The 21,191-nt window shown below is 35.6% G+C and overlaps 1 protein-coding gene across 1 annotated transcript in view; it reads right to left on the reverse strand.

Annotated features, from left to right (window-relative positions):
- The window catches only part of HMCN1 (hemicentin 1), a 460,484-nt gene that overhangs the window by 199,985 nt on the left and 239,308 nt on the right, over positions 1-21,191 (reverse strand). Inside the window, exons 24-32 of the mRNA XM_057725744.1 lie at positions 19,596-19,868; positions 18,502-18,597; positions 15,780-15,974; positions 14,644-14,774; positions 14,337-14,484; positions 12,243-12,369; positions 9,569-9,723; positions 1,216-1,494; positions 425-706 (exon numbers count right to left, since the gene is read on the reverse strand). Coding sequence (XP_057581727.1) covers positions 425-706; positions 1,216-1,494; positions 9,569-9,723; positions 12,243-12,369; positions 14,337-14,484; positions 14,644-14,774; positions 15,780-15,974; positions 18,502-18,597; positions 19,596-19,868 — 1,686 coding nt within the window. The remainder of the gene's footprint in view (positions 1-424; positions 707-1,215; positions 1,495-9,568; positions 9,724-12,242; positions 12,370-14,336; positions 14,485-14,643; positions 14,775-15,779; positions 15,975-18,501; positions 18,598-19,595; positions 19,869-21,191) is intronic.

Below are 21,191 nucleotides of genomic sequence, written 5' to 3' on the forward strand. Positions count from 1 at the left end.
TAAGATAAGGGAACCTCAAAAATTAGGCCTGCACTGAAAGCATTTAATTTATAAAGAAATAGAGACTCAAGTTTCCAAGATGACTTCCCAAGTCCCACAGACTAAGTTTCCTGTTGTTTAGCGCAGCACTCATGATAAGAAACCATGCTGCCAGTCACTGCAATCAGATATTGTCATAGATGTAAAAAAACATCTACATACTTACAAGGTGTACCTATCAGAACAAGTGGAAGATTTATGTGGGTTTTTAGATATTGGGACTCTGGTGATCAATACACCACTCAGTAATGTGTAGTCCAGAGTTGAACAGGTAACTAAAACTTCTCTAAGATTGTGTTATTATTCCATGAACACAAACGCATTTAATAAACTAGTCATGTTTTGCTATGAACATGAGAATACAGGTGGCAGCATCTTCATTTACCTAAGACATCAACTTCGTATTTGATTTCCTTTTCTCCTGCCACACTGGTAGCCACGCATATATACTGTCCCCTATCGACTTCTAGGGCACTCGTGATTTCTAGCTTCTTCCCACCAGCTTCTATGCGGATGTTGTCACTGGCTTTCACGGGTACACCATCTTTTAACCAGGTGAGAACTGGAGGAGGGTTGCCGGCAGCTTTACACTCCAGTGTCAGCGAATGAGCAATAACCACTTGCTTACTGAGAGGCGCAGCCAAGTCACCTTCAATCATTGGAGGAACTAGGTAGAAAAAAGTAGTATTTCAGGCAATTCGTTGAAATCCTAATTAAATAAAAGGTTTTTTTTTCTTACATGTAATTTGACTATAGAAACTACCTACACGTGCATTTCCCCCAAAGCTACCGAGGAAAGATTTTCTTGGTTCAGCTTATCTGCAACTATTCTAAATACTGTAGGATACACTATACTGTGTCTGGCCTACAAGGCACAAATTGGAGAGAAAGATCTTAGTCCTAACAACTACTTTACCTCCTCCATAAAAATCAAATGCTGTAGACTCCCAAGTGCCGTATGCAAATGGTTGACTGAGTGAATGGATCACTTCTTGCTAACCTTAGCTTTTTAAAATATTTTTCCAAATTAGGCACAAATTCTTCCAATTCCGATGCATGCACATTGAAGACAACCAAACCCAACAGGGATTTATTACCGGACAAACTGGATGTTGGCATATTGGAAAGCGTAGACAGAAAAGTACATAATTAAAACATACATTTTTTTCCCCTTACCATACACATCCACATGGAATGATTTTTCAGCAGTTCCAGCAACATTGGTTACTTGACACTTATATGTTGCTGAATCAGAGACCTGTGCTCGAGGGATATGAAGAAATTGTCCTTTATCAATATAAAGTGCTTGTGAGCTGGATGTGACTGGCTGGTCGTCCTTATACCAAGTAATAGCAGGCATTGGAAGTCCCCGTGTTTCACATTCCAGTTTAATTATGCTGTTGATCAATGCTGATATTTCTGTGGTGACATTCCCTCCTTTAATACTAGGTGGAACTACAAAGGATTTCAGAACAGAAACAAGCCTTCTAAGTTTTAGCAGCTGCATCAAAGTCTCAAATGCTACAGATGTTTAAATAATGCAATAAAGTAAATATGAATTATAGACAGGAAGTTTGTGATTTATCTACTGATAATTAGATTGCCTGTTTTGTCAAAAGAATTTTCATCACCATCATTTTGGGTTTCAGATTTCAGTAAAAGCAGAAAGTCAGTTTTCCTTTCAGGGGTTCATTTAAGCCCAATAGATCATATTACAGTAACTAAGAAAGTCATGTTTAACAAACAAAGCAAAACAAAATAAATCCTACTTAAAGTAAATACAATAAGTTTGAAATGAGGCCAAGGCAGCAAAAATGTCAGATGAGGTACAACTGCATGCCCTTTCCCCAGGAAATACAAAAGGCCTAAGTGTTTTCAGAACCAGCTACTGAGTCTTTAATTTTTGCTTTTTACTTTTTTTTTTTTGGAACTATAGAGAGTTCATTCACTGGACTATACTCATCTAATTGGCTACATGTGTATCTTTCATAATTCAGCAACCACATGCCTGGCCTCTCACACCACCAGGTCTGTGCTGCTGGAAAAACAATGCCACTGGCTCAAGCCCTGCTACACACTCGGAACACCATCATTCCAGAACTGTGCTATCATTGCAATAACTTAAATTAAATGGCATGTGCCTGAATTTGAGGGCCTTCATTTTTTAGTAGACTTTTATTTTAGATATTTTTGTTGTGGTTGGAGTAGGGTTACGGGTTTTGCAAGCACAATCACAGAGGTAGAGTGCCATTCTCACCAATCATATCAATGGTATACGCTACCAACATGGCTTATGACTGATGATGTTGACCTTGATCACCTGGTTGAGGCAGATTTTGCTAGGTTTCTCCCCTGTAAAGTTACTCTTTTGCCCTTTTGAAAAGAATCTCTCTTCCCAGCCCATATATATGGGGTGGGGAGCTAAGGGGAATACCTACATGATTTATTTAGAATTGTTCTGTATGGGAGATTAGTTTTATCTATATCAATATGGACTCAGGGAGGCCTGTCTTATACTTTGGGTATAATCCAATACTACATTATTTTATTGTTCAAATTGTTCCAGATATGGCCATTGGGAGATATTCCAATTGGCCCTATGTCCCTTTGACATACTCACATCATATTATTTTAGTACTTTCTTATTCTCTGGCCCTACTACATGCTCCAGGCTCATCTTTATATTCCCTGCACCAGCCTTAGAATTAACTATTTCTCCTAGAAGCTCTGGTTCTCTTTAATGGAAAAGAACATTAAAAAACAATATCTGGATCTGAGTGGAATTCCTTAATGCTTTCTGATAATTGTTCTTAGAACTAGTTCATAGTGACAAACATTAATATACATATTTTTTCTCACACATAAATGAAGGCCAGACCCACTATACAGGCATTTTATTGTGCTTTGCAAACACTGTATTGTTCACAAACTGAAGGTCTGTGACAAGCCTGCATTGAGCAAGTCTATTGGTGCTATTTTTTCAACAGCATTTGCTCACTTCCTGTCTCTGTCACATTTTGGTAGTTCCATCAATATTTCAAACTTTTTCATTATTATTGTATTTGTTGTGGAGATCTATGATCAGAGATTTTAATGTTATTACCATGACTTGCTAAAGGCTCAGAAGATGCTTAGTATTTTCTAGCCATAAAGTATTTTTAAATTAAGGTGTGTACTTTTTCTAGACACAATGCTTTTGTATATTTAATAGACTACAGTACAGTGTAAACATAACTTTTATTTGCACTGTGAAACCAAAAAAAAAAATGTGTGTAGCTCACTTTCTTGCAATATTTGCTTTATGGTGGTGGTCTGGAACAGAACCTGCAGTATCTCAGAGGTATGCCTGTATTGTGAGGTAAATTTGATGGTGGAATAATTTTTCTAGAAGGCAGTTTACTATATAGTCAGGGCAGCCAATTACGGCCCACAGGCCAGGCATGGAGATGCTGAACAAAGCATAGTTTTTATATTTTTCAACAACTGGAAAAAAGTCAAAATAATAATACTGTTTTGTGACATGTAAAAATTATATGAAATTCAAGCTTCAGCACCTATTAAGTTTTATTAGAATACAGTCATGCTCATTTGTTTACGTACTATGGCTACTTTCACTTCTGTAATGGCAGAGTTAAACTGTTGCCATAAATACCAAACGTGGTGTTCTCATTGCTTCTCACTGTGCTTGGCTCACCATAAATTTCAGTGACACAGTTATAACCCAACAGCGTTTCAAGTGCCATAAATATCACCATACCATGATATTTTACTTTACTTTTATTACCAGTGTATACTCCCCACGTCAAAACACACAAAAATGAGAAAAGTAGACTTTAAAATATAACACTTTTAAAGCACAGAACAAGAGTGGGTTATTTTGTTATCAAGTTCAATGGCACAGCACTGAGTTTATTTTTTAATAACACTATAGCCGTTTTGAAAAACTACAGTGTATACTAACTCTGCTAGACTAAGCACTCATCACAATATTTCCCACTCAAAGAAAAACAACAGATAAATTAATATAAAATGGAATGTCTCATTAAGCAGAATTTCTTCACAAAGATAAGAAGTCCAGATGAGGCTACAATCTAAGTTTCTGCATGGCTCGCTTGTTAGCCAAGGAAGGAAAGTCATTTACCAACAGTCAACAGTGATTTAATTAAATCAAGAATATCTGCATTAGCAAAGAATTATGTCTAAACTAATCAATTTGTTTAAGATTATCAGCCTTTCCATAAGAATAATTGCTTGAAGACTTGAGAACACTGACAACATCAACAGTCATTTTTTTTAAAGGCAATTTTTCTGAACAGTATTCTTGGCTCTTGAGAAATTGACAGATGTTACTGAGATTGCTTAGTTGCTTTTTATTTGAGGAGTCAATGCCACGTTTGAAGAAACTGAAGGATTAGCCTCTTAGAATAGTCTGCATGGAACAACTACAGACAAAAAACATTTTCAAAGAAGCTGAAAAAACACTAATTCATTACGACCTAAGGTGGAAACTGCTAAGATGTGCTACAACTGATGGTGATAAAAATACATGTGGGGCAGGAAAAGGATTAGAGAAGTTTACAAAACCTATTAAAATGTAAAATTCTAAAAGTCTATCTTTATTCCTCATACTATTCATCAGCAAGCACTTGTGTAAAATATTCATGTGTTATTGAACCAGTACTGTCCATGGTGTATTTTACTTGATTTTATGGACTTAAATGTCATCAGTTCCATGAATTTTTGTCAGAAGTAGAAGGTGAATATAATGACTTGTCCTACCTTATAGCAGTTTAATGTCTTAATGGCGGTAAAGTTACATTTTAGTTTTTTGAGCTTAGGACTGAGACTGAATTTTTCCTGAATGAGAATTGTCCTCAGACACTGTTATTGAGTGCTGAATGATTTTGGAATTTAGTTTTATTATAAACTTGACAATGTTTCTTAATAAATTCAACCTAAAATTACCGGACAAAATCAGCACTTGAATGTAAAATCTACACTGTTGGTAATCATTCTGTTGTTTGAATCACAAGTGATGTCAAGCTCCTCTACACATTTTCCATGCTGTTAAGCAAAAGTTAGATCTCAGTTCCCCTACAAATTTGCAATGAATATATTTTCTGAGCTCAACTTTCAGTTTCAACAATGTTTGTCAGACTTTGATGCAAATGCAAGTGAAATTTCCACATTTAAAGTCCATTTATCTCTGAAAATGAGGGCCTTCCATCTAATCTTCAATTGGAATTGACTAGCTAGCAGTAGAAGGGCAGTCTGAAAGTCAAATATCAAGAGAATATAACAGAATTCTGCAAATGCCTTTCAAGTAATAAACATGATCAATTAAAATCACACATTTGGGGCTTCCTAGGTGGCGCAGTGGTTGAGAATCCGCCTGCCAGTGCAGGGGACGAGGGTTCCATCCCTGCCCCAGGAAGATCCCACGTGCTGCGGAGCAACTAAGCCCGTGCACCACAACTATTGAGCCTGCGCTCTAGACCCCATGAGCCACAACTATTGAGCCCATGTGCTGCAACTACTGAAGCCCACACACCTAGAGCCTGTGCTCTGCAACAAGAGAAGCCACGGCAATGAGGAGCCTGCGCACCACAACGAAGAGTAGCCCCCACTCACTGCAACTAAAAAGAAAGCCCGCGCACAGCAAAAAAGACCCAACACAGCCAATAAAATAATAAATAAATAAATAAATTTATTTAAAAAAATCATGTTTGTGAAATAATATTAGTACTTGACAGTATCTACAGTATCTTCATGAAAAGACACTTTCAAAGATGAAATATACAATCTCATTACAGATCAGTATTAACAGATGAACATCTGCATTCAATTTCAGTGATAGGGATTATTAACTTTGAACTCTAATTACGTGAAATGTTATCCCTTCAAAAGAATTCCATTCTCATTAGTAGACTTGCATTACAACAAATTTTACAATTTTTAAAATTACCAGAAAAATAGAATATCATCAATTGGTAGACACTTATTTCTATTTTGTTCCATAAGTACCTACATAATGTCCTTGATTTTGTGGCACAGTCTGCAAAGCCTAAAATATTTACTATCTTGCCCTTTATAAAAAAAGTTTGTCAAGCCCTGCTATAGATAATTAGTTAATAAAAATTCAAGCCACCATTTTGAAATCTTAAGAAAGAGCATTTTACTCAGACTTTAAATTTTAATTTTGATTTGTGCCTATTGATGTTAGTCTGGAAAGGTATATCAAACCTTTGGCTCAAATTGTCTAAATAAGCTGGCTAGCCAAATTATGTGGATGATACATTAATGAAGTTAAGAACCTCAGTTCAAACAACCCCTTAGCCCCCATGAAAGCTTTACAAAGGAATATCATATGTACTGCAAAGGGTTTATTTAAAAAGTCTGTATTTACGACACTGAGAAACAATTAGTCAAAGAACATTTCCAGCTGAAAGTAGAACAACATACCATCTACTGGTTAAATTTGCCAGATAAATATTTTTTCCTGTTTCCATTTAATTCTTACATACTTCTCTGAGACCTGTACTTCTGTTTGAGAAAGGCTGTCACAGGTAAATGTTATGAATCACTGCACACTAAAATGTACCATGTATATACACTCAAGACATTTACACCATTTGGGGAAACTCTCAGACCTCTGAAACTTATCCATGGACCTCTGGTTAAACATCTTTGCCTCAGCACTACTAGCTATGAATTTGCACAACTCCCCCATAGGTTCCTAAAAGCTCTTTTATTTCCTTTTTCTTTTCACATTCATTTTCCCCCATCTCTTTTATTTTTCACTCATATGTTGTCTCCATTTTTTTCCTTATTCAGGCAAAATGTGCATTTCTGCCTTTCAGATGCATCAGACCCACCTGCTTTATCCTCATATTAGTAAGTACCAATAAATAAAGAAAATGAATGAATCAACTGCACTATGAACCACATCCTCCATCTGAAATCTATATAAATATTTCTCACAGCCCAAGTATGGCATCTGTTTCATTTATTCTTAGGAATGAAAGCATTGTCACAAGAGAAATAAAATAAGCTTAAGACTACCCACTCAGAGGTGCAGACAAGCTTGCTAGAGAGGAAATGGTATTATTTCCTGAATTATAACACTTAAAACTTCACAGTGTTACAATGCCTTTCACCTCAGACAATCTCAGAAGGTTTAATCATTACAGAGCCCTCTCTTTTCAGTGCCTGAGGGCATCATACTGAATGAACAAGAAAATCTGAAATGAAAAAACCCAAGTCCACGGAAATAGGAGTCTTATTGAATCACCAAAACGTATTCATCACAGACTTTGGCAACAATACAACAATGCAGAGAAAACTACTCAACAGCTTAGGGAAAATATTGCACCTATTGTTTAAAAGGTTGGTTCTGGTAGGAGGCCAATGGTAGCAATAACACTTTTGTTTAACTTGGATGTCTGTATAGCTAATCTTTCAGTAACATTACTGATTTTTTGGAGAACATGTCTGTTCATGACTGATTTCTTCCACAGGCTTCTATTTATAGATAGAAATGATTTAAAAGCCTGCATTAAATAAAATTTCTTTGATTCAAGAAAGCTATTTGAAATTTATATAAAGACAATTAACATTAAAAAAGGGAGATTTGCAATTTAGTGAAGTTATATAGAAATCAAGTCAGATTCTAGGTATATTTCAAGTTGCAAGAAAATACAACTACATAGATAATAATAAATGAATAAAATTTAACTTTTACTGTAAACCAGGCTATACATGTAAATTATCTAGCAATTGATCCTCATAAGAACATTAAGTAGGTGCTATTATTATCCTCATTTTATAGATGAGGAAACTGAAGCTCAGAGAGGTTAGGCAATTTGTCCGAAGTTAAAAAATTAGTAAATGCCAGAAGTTGGAACTGAACCTACGCCTGCTTACCTCAGAAGCCCAAGTTCTTTTTATTTTAAAAAAATTTTTATTAGCGCACAGTTGATTTACCATGTTGTGTTAGTTTCAGGTATACAGCAAAGTTATACATATGTTATTATATATATCCACTCTTTTTTTTTTAAGATTCTTTCCCCATATAGGGCATTACAGAGTATTGAGTAGAATTCCTTGTGCTATACAGTAGGTTCTTTTTAGTTATCTATTTTATATACAGTAGTGTGTCTATGTCAGTCCCAGTCTCCCAATTTATACCTCCCCCAATCCCCTGGTAACCATAAGTTTATTTTCTACATCTGTGACTCAAACCATCACTGTCTAACAGAATTATAATTAAGACCACATATATAATTTAAAATTTTCTAGTAGCCACATTAAAAAATATGAAAATACATTTTACTTAGTCCAATATATCTAAAATATCATCATTTCAGATGCAATCAATGTAAAATTATTACTTAGGTATCTCACATTATATTTTCATATTAAGTCTTTGATATCTGGTGTGTATTTTATACTAACAGCTTGTCTCAATTTGGACTAGCCACATTTCCAATGCTCAACAGTCACATGTGGCTGGTGGCTACTGTATTGAACAGTTTATCACTAGATAATTCATTCACTGAGCAAATATTTCTTGAGAGTTACTGTGTATCAGACATTAAAGTAGAGAACATGCAAAACAAGACCCTACTCTTATGAAGTTTAGCTTCTTTGGAGAGAAATAGCAAATAAGTAAATAAACCCATAATTAAGCAATTAAACTCTCAGACAGTGATCTGTGCCATAAAGAAAACTAGGACAATGTAATAGAGAGTGATTACGTCCTTGCTCTGGATTGGGAACATCCTACAACGAAGTGACATTCCTGAGGTATCTAAACTTTTCTTGAGTGTTACACACTACAGAAAGAAGATAGTGCAGGAAGTAGAGCCACAATAAGCAGGACTGGCCTAACGAGCCCTATTCCTTTCTATTGTGTAACTCTTTGTGCCTGCAACATAATGTTCAAGTGCCTTCCTATGGCTCTTGGCATAAAAAATAAAATGACTTCGGCAGTCACCTTCCTCGGGGGATATTGAGAATTTTCCTGAAATGAGGTGAGGGCTACATACCTCTGATGGGGACCTAACTGAGAGAAAATAGCAGCGCAGACTAACACATTTAAAATGTTACCACGTGGTCTGAGTAAAGGTCAAGAAGGGATGAATATAGAATCATTGAGTTGTTCACATACCATCATCTTCATTCTATTTCATGCATCTCTACTCTTTTTAGAGCTTTATAAAAACCCTTTAGAGAGACAGACATTTGATTATGTTACACTAACAAATTAGGAATACTTGACCTCTTAAGTGAGATCATATGAAAATCACTAGACGCCTTGAAGAAATCCATGCTTAATGATAAAATGCATTAAAATTGGATGCAATGTTCTAGCCTAAAACACGTGAACATAGGCTTTTATCTCAAAAATAAGTAGCATTCCAAATTATTTAGTACTGAATAAAAGAGCAGTTAACAGAGTAAACCCTGATTTTCAATGTATAATGAGAAATGGTAATAATAGTAAAAAGCATAAGAATATCACACTTACTATAGATAGTCAGTTTTATATCCTTGGCTTGTTTGCCAGCTGCATTGGACACAATACACTGGTAGCGTCCCTTGTCACTTCTTCGCACATTCTTTAAATGTAAAACTTGTCCTTGGTCTAGAAGTTCAATATTAGGGTCTCCCAAAAATAAAGCCCTAGAAAAAGTAAAATTTTATTCCCTGGGCTCATTTTTATTTTCCTAAATGTTTTCTCTTTTATTAATCACAACAAAAATCACTAGGTCATATGAGTTTAAAAATACGAATAAAAGTTGAATTTTTTAGTATGAATCCAAAAAAAATACGATATGATTAAGTACTCCTGTTCAGAAGAATGGAATAACTAAACCACTTTACGAATGAAAGTTAGATAATTATCACTTTGAGATGAAAATGTTCTTCATTTCAAACTTAAGTTCTTGAATAATATTAATAGAAAACCTTATTTCATTCATTCATCCCCTCCCCTCCTTTTTTTTCTCTTGGTTTACATAGACTAAATTTCTACCATCATTCAGAAAAGAAAAACTAAGTGTATAGGAGCCTCAAGCCAAGCAATATTATTTGTGAACTAATATTATAATACCTGGAAAAATATTCACAATAGAATGAATGGTTATTATTTACTAAAGACAATGATCATGCCAACTTTCCTAAAGTAGCTATTGTAATAAATATAAATGCTTTTATAATCATAAATACTGGAAGATATTTATCCCAAAGGCAGCTCATATATATATTTGTCAAGGAAGTCTTTTTCTTCTATACAGAGTCATTTACTAACTACTATAAAATCCTTACTTTATGTTTGGCAGCAGCTTTATTTAATACTTAAAACATCATGGTTATTAAAGTCTATGATATCCTAAGAATCATGCCTTTAAAATCCATTGATCTTCTTTCAGGAAGACCTATAGCTTGTTTCTAAAGAGCTGCAGTGAATTAGTCACATGCTACTATATTAATAAGCCACTAGTCAGACTACAAGATTAAAAGGAAACACATTTAATTTTCTGTGGTAGCAACCCTTACTATTCCTTCGCGTGACACTTTGTAAGTTCTCTAAAGCTAAGAGAATAAAGTACCTTACTTCAATGCATTTTAACTGTTGAAAGAAGTGGAATACTCGATAATGCCACTCAAATTTAAGTAACTTTGAAACTTTCACTGATTGTTAATTATGTAACATAAAAATTGAAACAAACAAAAGAGCATTATAATAAGAAAAGGTCTCCTTGGTTTATTACCCCTAAAGTGAGTCTTTTCTCTAGACTTCTTACCTTTGTCATTTTAGTTTGTGTTCTTCCACATTGTTTTTCTAAACATTTTCACCCATAAATGTATTGCTAGAGGAATCTAAAGTTGTTATACATAAATGGTATTGCATTATTGTTCTACTTTTCTTTTCACTGGACAGTAGCTGTGGAGATAGTTTTGGTACATATAGCTTGATCTTACTCTCTTTAATTGCTATCCAGCGTTTCATAATATGACAATGCCATACGTCATCTATCCATTCTCCCAATGTCAAGCTTTAAGCAGTTTTCACTCTTCTGCCATCACAGTGTTTCAGGGAGTATTCAGGGAGTACAAGCCTTCCTGCAGAACAGATGACTGGCTTCCCTGTCCTAGACACCAGAAGCGTCATTGCTACATTACAGCATGTGAGCATTTACATTTTAATAGATATCAACAAATTGCCTTTCAGAGTACTAATTCACTTTGTCCCATCAGAGTACTATATCCTGATTTCCCATATGCTAAGCCAACACCTGATATTTTTCAAACCTCTACATTTTTTTTGCCAAAATGATCTGTAAAAAACAAGATCACATTATTTTTGCTTACCTTCTCGAAATGACTGAAGGTAAGCATCTTTAATATGTTTATTGCTTAAATACAACCTTTTAAATTGCCTCATTTATATACATTTTTCTGTTTGTTTTTCTTATTGACATATAAAAAGTTTTTATATAATCCTTTATTTTATTTTATACACTGCAAACCTTTACTCTTTGCTACTTAGGTCTTAGACACTTGCTTTCAGAAATTTTAATAATACGCAAGGGCTAAGAAAAACATCTAATAGCTTGTTATTTTTTCACATAGAGATACATACATTTTATTGGACTCATTTTCCTGTTTTTCTTTTCTTGTAGTCAGAATTTAACTTCAATGGTATTAACTTTTAATTTATCCCAAAGAAACTTAAACCTCTATTCCTCCAATCTGAGATATCCCAAATGAAATTCTTATTGACACTCCTCTACGTAATCTAATTGCTTGTTTGTGGTTGGTCCTTTTTACCCACATATTAAACTGGCTTAAGTATTCACCTTGCTGTCATAAGCAAATTTTCTTTTGTAATAATTCAAAAAGTTCCATGTAAAGACAAAATTATCCCTGTATTTGCATCTTGCATTTTTCATTTTTCATTCTTAGCCCTTAGTGTATATTTAATGTAGAACAAATGTGAGGTCTTCTATGTTTCTACAATAAACTCCCAGCATTTACGAAGTCTAATAATTCATAAATTCAAGACCATTTTTGCACAATATTGTTTTTCCTTCATGTTCATTTAATAGTACTCTGTGTGGTAAGATAATTGAAGGAGAAAACCCACATTTATTTCCAAACAATTGGATCCTTGCAACAAATACAGAAAAGGTACTCACTTGCCATCTTTGAACCAGTGAATAATGGGAAAGGGAGTGCCTGTGACCTGGCATTCAAGGGTGGTATCCTGGTTGAGGACAACTGAGACTTCACTCGGGGAGCTGGCACCTATTATGGTGGGTGGGACTTGAACAAAGACATTTTATCATGAAAATCTATGACTTAGCAAACAGTGGAGAGGGGGAGAGCAGATAATGATTTCTGCAATATTTCAAAAAGATCTTAATGTTAAAAATAATATATCATACAATAATCCCTTTTCATATCACTTCTGTGGGCCCGAATGTCAAATTTAAATATAGGAACACACTGATGAAAGATTTGATAGCAGGACAATTACTTGGAAGAATTATGGTAGTAAAGAACTCATTTTGAGGAGTATTAAATCAAGGTACAAAAGGAGTTTAGAATATAAATGAGCGGTGAAGATCATATGATGAAATTTACCACCGCTCTACATTTTAGATAATGAATGACATAGTTAATGACAATCTTATAATGTTCAAATTCTACATATTATACCATAGTGCTGTTTGAAATATATTACCCTTGTCTCTTTTAAAGGGCTCCTATGCTAAAATTGGATATGAGAAATGATGTGAAAAGACTGTGCTAGTGTTTATTCTCAGAATTATAAACCATATTAAAGAGCTCCCATAAACTTCCCTGGTCTTCGAATCCTCCCCCTTCACATCATGTTATGGTGTTTGATCTTAATCTTCAGAGCAATGATCAGCCACCAAAGGGTTTCCGTAGGGGAGGAGTGTGATCAAATTTGTTTTAAGACCACACTTGCTTCTGAATGAAGATCAGATTCCAGTGGCAAAGAATGGATGAAGGGGAGTAGATAGGAGGCCATTACATTAATTCAGCTTATAAATTATAATTAACATGGAATTAAGAAGCAAACTTAACAGGATGTAGACAGATTTACAGGACCAGGGAGAGGGAGGTAGGAAGAATGAGTACCAGGTTGTGACAGAAGCAAGTGGATGGATGGAGGTACTGGCCACTATGATGGGGGGGGGGGGGTCACTGAAGGTGACCAGAACAGACATTTACTGAGACCTTTCTGTTTTCTATGCCACTAAGATATTCAAGCCAAGACACTGTGGCAATTAGACATACCACCTGAGAGCTCAGGGAAGAAGTCTGAGTTGAAGATAAAAATGTGGGAGTCATCAGTGCACAGAGAGCAGTCAGAGTCATGAGAGTAAACGAGTGCCAAGAGAAATAACGCCAATGAGACTAATGATAGAAACGATTGCTTCGTTTTTATAACCTATACTTAAATATAATAATGGTAATTTTGGTAGAGGAAATGCAAAGTACTTCAGGCTCTGAGAAGACTTATGAGACAGAGAACTTTCATGTTAGAGCAGTTTATGAATCCTAATTCTAATGCAGCATCACTCCCAGACCTCAGTTCCACTCCAGACTTACAAATCAGATGCCCTTTTCATGAGCAAAATACAGAAAAGGAAGGATCTCATTTTATCACAAAGTAAACTTTCATCAGCAAATTTCACAAACTAAACTTATAAAAATTTTAATTTCTGATTAAAACATTTTAAATACCTTAAACCCCAATTTATTACAGCTGCTATCCGTTCTCAGAATTCTTCTCACTTAACTGGAATCAGGGCTGAGGTCATTTAGTTATAGAAATGAATTAGAATGCAGGGGAGGGGGCATTTGCCACCTTCCTCAGTTCAGGTACAACCTAGCAGCTTCAGGGGATGCTGGCAACATGAATGAATTTTACTCTGCATCACCCTGCATAGTTACTTCCCAAAGAATTTCCTGACGACCTCACTGGAAAACCTGACAAGAGCAGTAATTTAGTATTTTATGTACAAGAACAGTACCAAGTACCCACAGACATCGCTATATGAGAAATAACAAATACCAATAAACTTCTGTATTATATGGTTCTGATTAACCAATATTAAAGACAAAAATAATAAGAGTAAAATGAACGATGTTTCTCCTATCAATTTATTTTTCATCTCTTTACTCTTTAATATAATCAGTGCTATCTTATCTAAGAAATGCATCTGAACTGTAGTTTTTTAAAAGAATGTTTTCCTTACCTAGCACATCGATGTTAAAATACTTTTGAGAAGTGCCTGCAATATTAACTGCTTTGCAGGAATATCTTCCCACATCCTCTGGAGTGGCTTTGAAGAGCTTTAATATCTTCCCATTGTTCACAATCTGAATAGTGCTGCTTTCAGTCACCTTTGAAGGCCAAAAGGGTCAGTGTTATTTCTAATCCTAATAAAAATGCATAATTAAAATCTGAAGTAAAATTTTCATATTAGTAAGAAAGTCACATTTGAATGATTTATTTCAGAGGGAGAGGCAAGGACCCATACATATTTGGATGTCTCCACTTACCTGCACATCATCTTTATACCACATAATGATGGGCGATGGAGTACCTTCAACTTCACAAAAGAGACTGGTCAGCTGGTTGACCAACACAGACACATTTGTTACTTGTTCTTTATCTTTAATTACTGGAGGAACTGCAGAAAGTGAGGAAGTTGTAGTTAGATAAATAAATATTATATATAAAGTTTCTTTACAAAGGACTTTAGAAAGCAAATTCTGAGATAACTGATAGCTAGAAAGGCTGGTCATACTTAAGCACAGCTTTTATTGGGAAATGAAGAGTCTTGATCAATATACTTATAAGCAACTCATTGAATTTTTACTTTATTATTTCAGAGTTTTGAATTAAGATAAATTTAAGGGAGGATCTGTTTATTTCACATACCACTCAAAATGCAAACTGCTAGAGTCTCAAGGTATGTGGGACTACTTTGCTGATGAGAGTGGATATTGCCCCATGTTTAGGGAAGCCAACAGCCATCAAATTTTAAAATGTACATATCCTTTGACATGCAAAGTGCCACATATACATGATTTTCATTGAAATATTACGTGAAATAGTAAACAAATGGTACCAAACTCAATGCTCATCATTAACAGAAGAAGGTTAAGTAAATTGTGGTGCAGTGGGGTGCTAGGTAGGCATCAATGAAAGTTAGGAGCATTGAATAATCCCCGAGGTAGAGGGTTTAATGAAATAGGCGAGGTACGGAGCAACAGATATAACGGTCTACTACAAGTGTTTTCATATATAAGAAAGAGGGTGAAATATATATTTGTATTTCTTCATTTCTGCAGAAAATATCTCTGGGAAGAATCACACACATACACCTAACAACTTGTCTTGCCCATAGCGAGGGTAAGTAGACAGCTTAACTCAGGTCCTGGAGACGTTGAACTATGTTATCTTTTTCTGCCCTTTGAATTCTCAATGGTATAAGATCACCATAAAAAAATCATACAGAATTTTAAATCCAATCAATCAATAAATGCAGTTAGACCACTGCATTCTGGTTGATAACGTGTCTATTCACATAAATATTACATAATACTACACTGAAAGAAGAACTTACATATAAAAGAATTTGAAAATGTCATACATTCGGTTACATGATTTTAGCATTTTAATCTGTATTTACCATAGACTTTGAGGTTATAGTTTCTTTCTGTGGTTCCAGCTTCATTGACTGCCACACAAATGTACTCCCCATTGTCATATGGTGTCACAGAAGCAATAACCAACAAGGTGCCATCTTCTAATATAGAAATACCAGGCTCTCTGCCGGTCAGCTCTCTACCATTCCGCAACCATTTGATGGTTGGTTTGGGGGTACCTAAATAAGAAATTAAAGCTTTGTGATATTTTACGACAAAATTAGAAATCACTATTAAATATCAAATATCTTGAGGAGAAATAAAATTTGTTATGATTATAACATGTACTATGTTACTTTGTAACTATGATACTTTGCTATGCTACTTTGAAGACACTGTCCCTGGCATGGGATTTTGATGAGATCATGGTATTTAATACCTCTTATTCCTGATCAGTCTTAAAAGATATATGGTCTGCTGTGTAGAATTGATCAAAGCTGTTTTTATCGAGACATGCAGACGATAGCAAGCAAAGCAAAGCATTTTCTTGAATGAGTTCAAGGCGCTAGTGGGGAAAAAAGCTATATTAATTAAATGGACTAGAAATGGGGAGAGTTCTGGGGTGACAATAAAGGAAGAGCAAAAATAAGATACTATCAGAGAAATATACATGAAGATTGCTCAGAGTACATAAACGATGTACAGAAATGATGCTTCATAATTCACATTTTAAACAGGCCCGATAAAGCAGAGATGAGGGAATTCTACTATCCACACATCTTCTGGGGATTCCATTCTGTTAAACAGAGGGCAATAGATCAGTTCTTGACTTTTTATACTGAAAAGAAAGTTGAGAAAGCAGTGAGCAGCCTTGCTTTCCTGGATTTATTTATGACCAACAGAGTAAACGGAAATTATATACTCATGAATAAAAGTGATAAGAACCATCTTAAAATGCATAATGGAGCCAAAAGCATAATCTGGAAAGAGACAAACAGTAACTCTATAATAAGAGTATATTTATTTAGCAAACAATGTGCCAGGCACTATTCTAAGTACTTTCACATTTTACTTAATCCCTATAAAAATAAAAATAGAGAACATTAAATAAAATTAATATAATTGTATAAGACGTGGCTAATAATTTTATGTTAAAGCATAATAAAAATATTAAAGAATGGTCCTATATCAAAGACAAGTACAAAAGAATGGCAGGATACGTAGAATATGCCATTAAGGTTAAACTCAAATTGAGCTAAGGAATTATAAGAATGACTGTGATTGCCTATGAATGACTATGAACAATAAAAATGACTGTATTTATGGGAAAAAATAAAACAAAAATACTGGCCTATTTCACTGTCCTCACAGTAAGATGCTGACCGATGAGGAAGAGAAGATAAAACTGATGGACTGCAATTGTTCATGTCGTCAGGGAAAAACAGGGGTTATAATCACTTCCTTAAATCCTACTCATTCCTTTCTGAGCTTCTCAAACTTCTCAATCTTTGTTAAGTTAATAAAAGAAAAAGTAAATGAACAAACACAAGAAAGAAATTATATTATCTTTACTTTCTAAATGGTAGAACAACATGGTCAGGACGAAATTCATAGCAAAGAAATGAAAAGGCATATAACATTTTAAATGACCTCAAGAATTCAATCCCAGGTGAAAACAGGGCACGAGGAAGAGGTGGTATTTCAAAATGGAAAACGGCAGTTCAAGCCAGCTTGGGAGTCAGGGATTCTGTGGAGAGTACGGAGCAACAGTGCCACTGGCAGGGCTGCATCGGTAGTGAGCAGCCACTGAACGTACCTGCACTTAACCTTTCTCAAGAACCCTTCTCCGGGCTTTGCCTCCCTCCCCACTGGCTCTGGGAATGGTTACTGACAATTCTTTAGATATCTGAAAATCTTGTTAACGTTGTCTTTCTTTTAATGATGTTAAGAGATGCAAAATCTTGCTACAGTAACAGAGACAGCCTTAAGGACCTTCAACTGCCACTGACTCCAGGAACAACTGCCAAGAGGAACGTGTGGGAGCACTAATGTTACTAGCCGCATGGACCCCTCCAGGAGGTCATAGAAAGAATACTGCTTGGTCTTTCCCAGAACTGCCACAGACCCATATGTGAAAGAAAGGACCTTCTTAACCATCTACTGGGCACCTAGAGTAAGGTGACAGTGACAGTGCCTTTCTCACATCCTCTGCAGGAGAGAGAATAACAATCTTCTGCCAGGAAACATGGTAGGATAGAAAGCCCAGAAATTCAGGAAGAGAAGGAGTTTGGACAAGCATCAGAGAGCCAAGTTACAACCTAGCTCCAGAATTACCAGTGGAGGGTAAATCTAGAAAGAGGTTTTCAGAAAAGAAGCGTCCAGAACACACAAGGGGATTGCCCTAATATATACCCTTGACTGAGATAAATATGCAAAATTGTGAATAGCCCTACCTGTCACATTTTAAAGAGAAATCCTGTCAAAAAATAGAATGACCTAAGAAGTAAGAGGAAGGTGCATGAATGACCTGGAAAACACACTAGGTGAGGCAAGTTTGAAAGAACAGAAGGTACTCCTTTAACGAAGGAAATAAAACACCTGGAAGGGGAAAATATCTGTTCGCAGAGTTGTTATTTGAAAGAGAGATTAGTTTCCATTATGCCAGTATGTTATAACAAGTAGAATTTTATGATATTTGGGGTTCAATATAGAATTCTGGAACAATACAACATTACGCCAATGCCCATATGTCCAAGTATGACACACCTTTTGCAGGACATGGAAATGCAATGCGTTGATTGGCCACTCTTTCCTGGAATGGAGTGTTATATGGAGGCTTTACATCTTCCAGTGTAGGTGGTTCTATTAGAAAAATAAATGCATTACCACAGGTTTTCCTTGGGCAATATCGAACTTCTCTGAGGGTAAGTATGACACCTGCTTCTCTTTTCCTATCTCTGCACTGGTATTCTCTTTGACAGGAATGCTTTTCCTCTTGATTGGACATGGCTGGTTCCTTCCAGTCAACAAGATTTCACTATAAATATCACCTCCTCAGAGAAGTCCTACATGAGAATTCAATCTAAAGTAGCCAACTGCTGGGAGAATCATCCTATTTTAATTTTCTACATAGCACAGCCCATGACCTGTATTTCCTGCTTCTTTGCTTGCTTGCTTTCTACCTGCTTACAGAACTGCTCACGAGAGCAGGTGCTTTACCTTTGTCACTATTTTCTCCCCACTGGCCATATCACGGCAGACACCTGGCAGGAACTTGATAAACACGTGTTGTTTGAAGGAATAAAGATTGATCTTTTTTTTTTTTTTTTTGGCCACGCCATATAGGATCTTAGTTCCCCCAACAAGGGATCGAACCCATGCCCCCGGCCGTGGAAGCACAGTCCTAACCACTGGACAGCTGGGGAAATCCCCAAAGATTCATCTTTAAACCCTCAAAATAAGGCCAACATCATTTGAGGGAACAGTGGACCTCCACTTTCTATGGATTAATATTGAGTGCAACGTAGCACTATGAGGTAAATCCTGCTCCAACCCACTCTGCCCACAATGTCTTCTAAACCAAAAATAGTGAGTGGGGTTACTTATCTAGGATTGTTTCCACTATCTACATCATTTATGGTAACTCCATTTTCAAAGGTAAACAGTTTAATAACGTATAGTTTCATTTCTTTATGGAATCATTCTCCTTTCAAAGTTAACTAGATAGTCATAAAAATTATACAGAAATCTTCTGAAAGTGATCCAGGACCATACAAGGCTATATATTCTGTATAGACTCCAGGGTTTCTCCCCCACTCCCCATCCCCAACATGCATATATTTTCCTAGGCCAAAAATCACCTTGGACGTGTAGTGTTATCTCCGTCTCATCACTGCCTGCTATGTTAGTGGCAATACACGTATACATGCCAGCATCTGAGAGTGCTGCTTGGTTGATGCTGAACGTGCCATCTGGGTGACTTATGTGCTGCGGTCCATCAACCAGCACGGCGCTTCCACCTTTAAACCAGGTGATTACAGGAAGAGGCATCCCTTGAGCACTGCATGGAATGTCCACTCTTTGACCAACTTGGACTTTCATAACTTTAGGGCCACGCTGTATCTTTGGAGGCACTGGAAACAATGACTGAGTATTAATAATCCAATTTTTTTAAAAAACATTCTTTCCTTTTCTCACTTTAAATGAGACTTCCTCACCAAGAGGCAGCATGAGAAAGTGGAATAATCTCAGGACTTGGACTCCGGCTCAGGCCACTTACTAGCTGTGTGATTTAGGGCAATTCAGTAAATTTCCTGAGGCCTGTTTCCTGGATAATCCAGGCGAAATAACCTCTTCAATACCAATACACTGCAAGGATTATGGGAAATAATGAATATAAAACTCCTCATTCCAAACTTGAGGAAAAGCAAGCACATAATGATGTCAGATTTCTTATATAAATAACTTAAGGTTTAAAGCCCTCTTAAATGGCAATCCAGTCAATTTCTATCATACAAGAGAGTAAAACAAAAAGCATTTCTCTCCATGTATTCTTGGTTTTTGTTCTCTTTGTGGAAGATTTAGCCAGACAGTAAGAAATATTTCTAATCAAAGCTTTCGTTAATTTCAAAGAAGAAAATCAAGATAAAGCTTCTATTATTTCCCTTTATCTACCTTCCTTCAGAAATTTAAATGAGATAATTTATCAAAACACTGGCAAGTAGTATCAGGTTCCACATACATGCATTATGAACTATAGAATCAAGTTGACTCCTGAGAATACAATTAGAATTTATACTTTATATCCCTAATAAACCCCATTCCTCTGTCCTTTTGTTAAAACTTAATATTTAACCAATATATTCTAAAGGTTTTCACTTACAATCTTTTAAGTTTGATAGTACAGGCACACTTTTATTTTACTTTACTGTGATTTGCTTCATTGCACTTCACAGATATTTGCAGTTTTTACAAATTGAAGTTTTATGGCAACCCTACACTGTCAAATGATGGTTAGCATTTTTTAGCTATAAAGTATCTTTAAATTGAGGTATGTACATTATTTTTAAAGACATAATGCTATTGCACACTTAATGGACTACAGTATAGTGAAAACATGATTTTTATAGGCACCAGGAAATCAAAAAAATTTGCATGACGTACTTTATTCCCGTATTTGTTTAATTGAGATGGTCTGGAACTAAAACCGTAATATCTCCAAGATATGTCTGTATTATTATCATTATTTTATGAAAGAGAAAATTAAATATAAAAAAGCGTAGGTAATATGACTAATGCCCTAGAGCTACTAAATAACAACTCTCATTGAATTTCATATCCCACAGTCAAGAGGACACTACTGTAGTGATTGATCTGAGGGTGAAATCAGGTCAAAACTATTTGAGAAAATTTCTTCTGATATTTGAATGCATGGCTTAGAGTATGTGCTCACTAAG

This window comes from Hippopotamus amphibius, chromosome 3, assembly GCF_030028045.1.
Source record: "Hippopotamus amphibius kiboko isolate mHipAmp2 chromosome 3, mHipAmp2.hap2, whole genome shotgun sequence".
In the NCBI taxonomy this organism is placed as follows: domain Eukaryota; kingdom Metazoa; phylum Chordata; class Mammalia; order Artiodactyla; family Hippopotamidae; genus Hippopotamus; species Hippopotamus amphibius.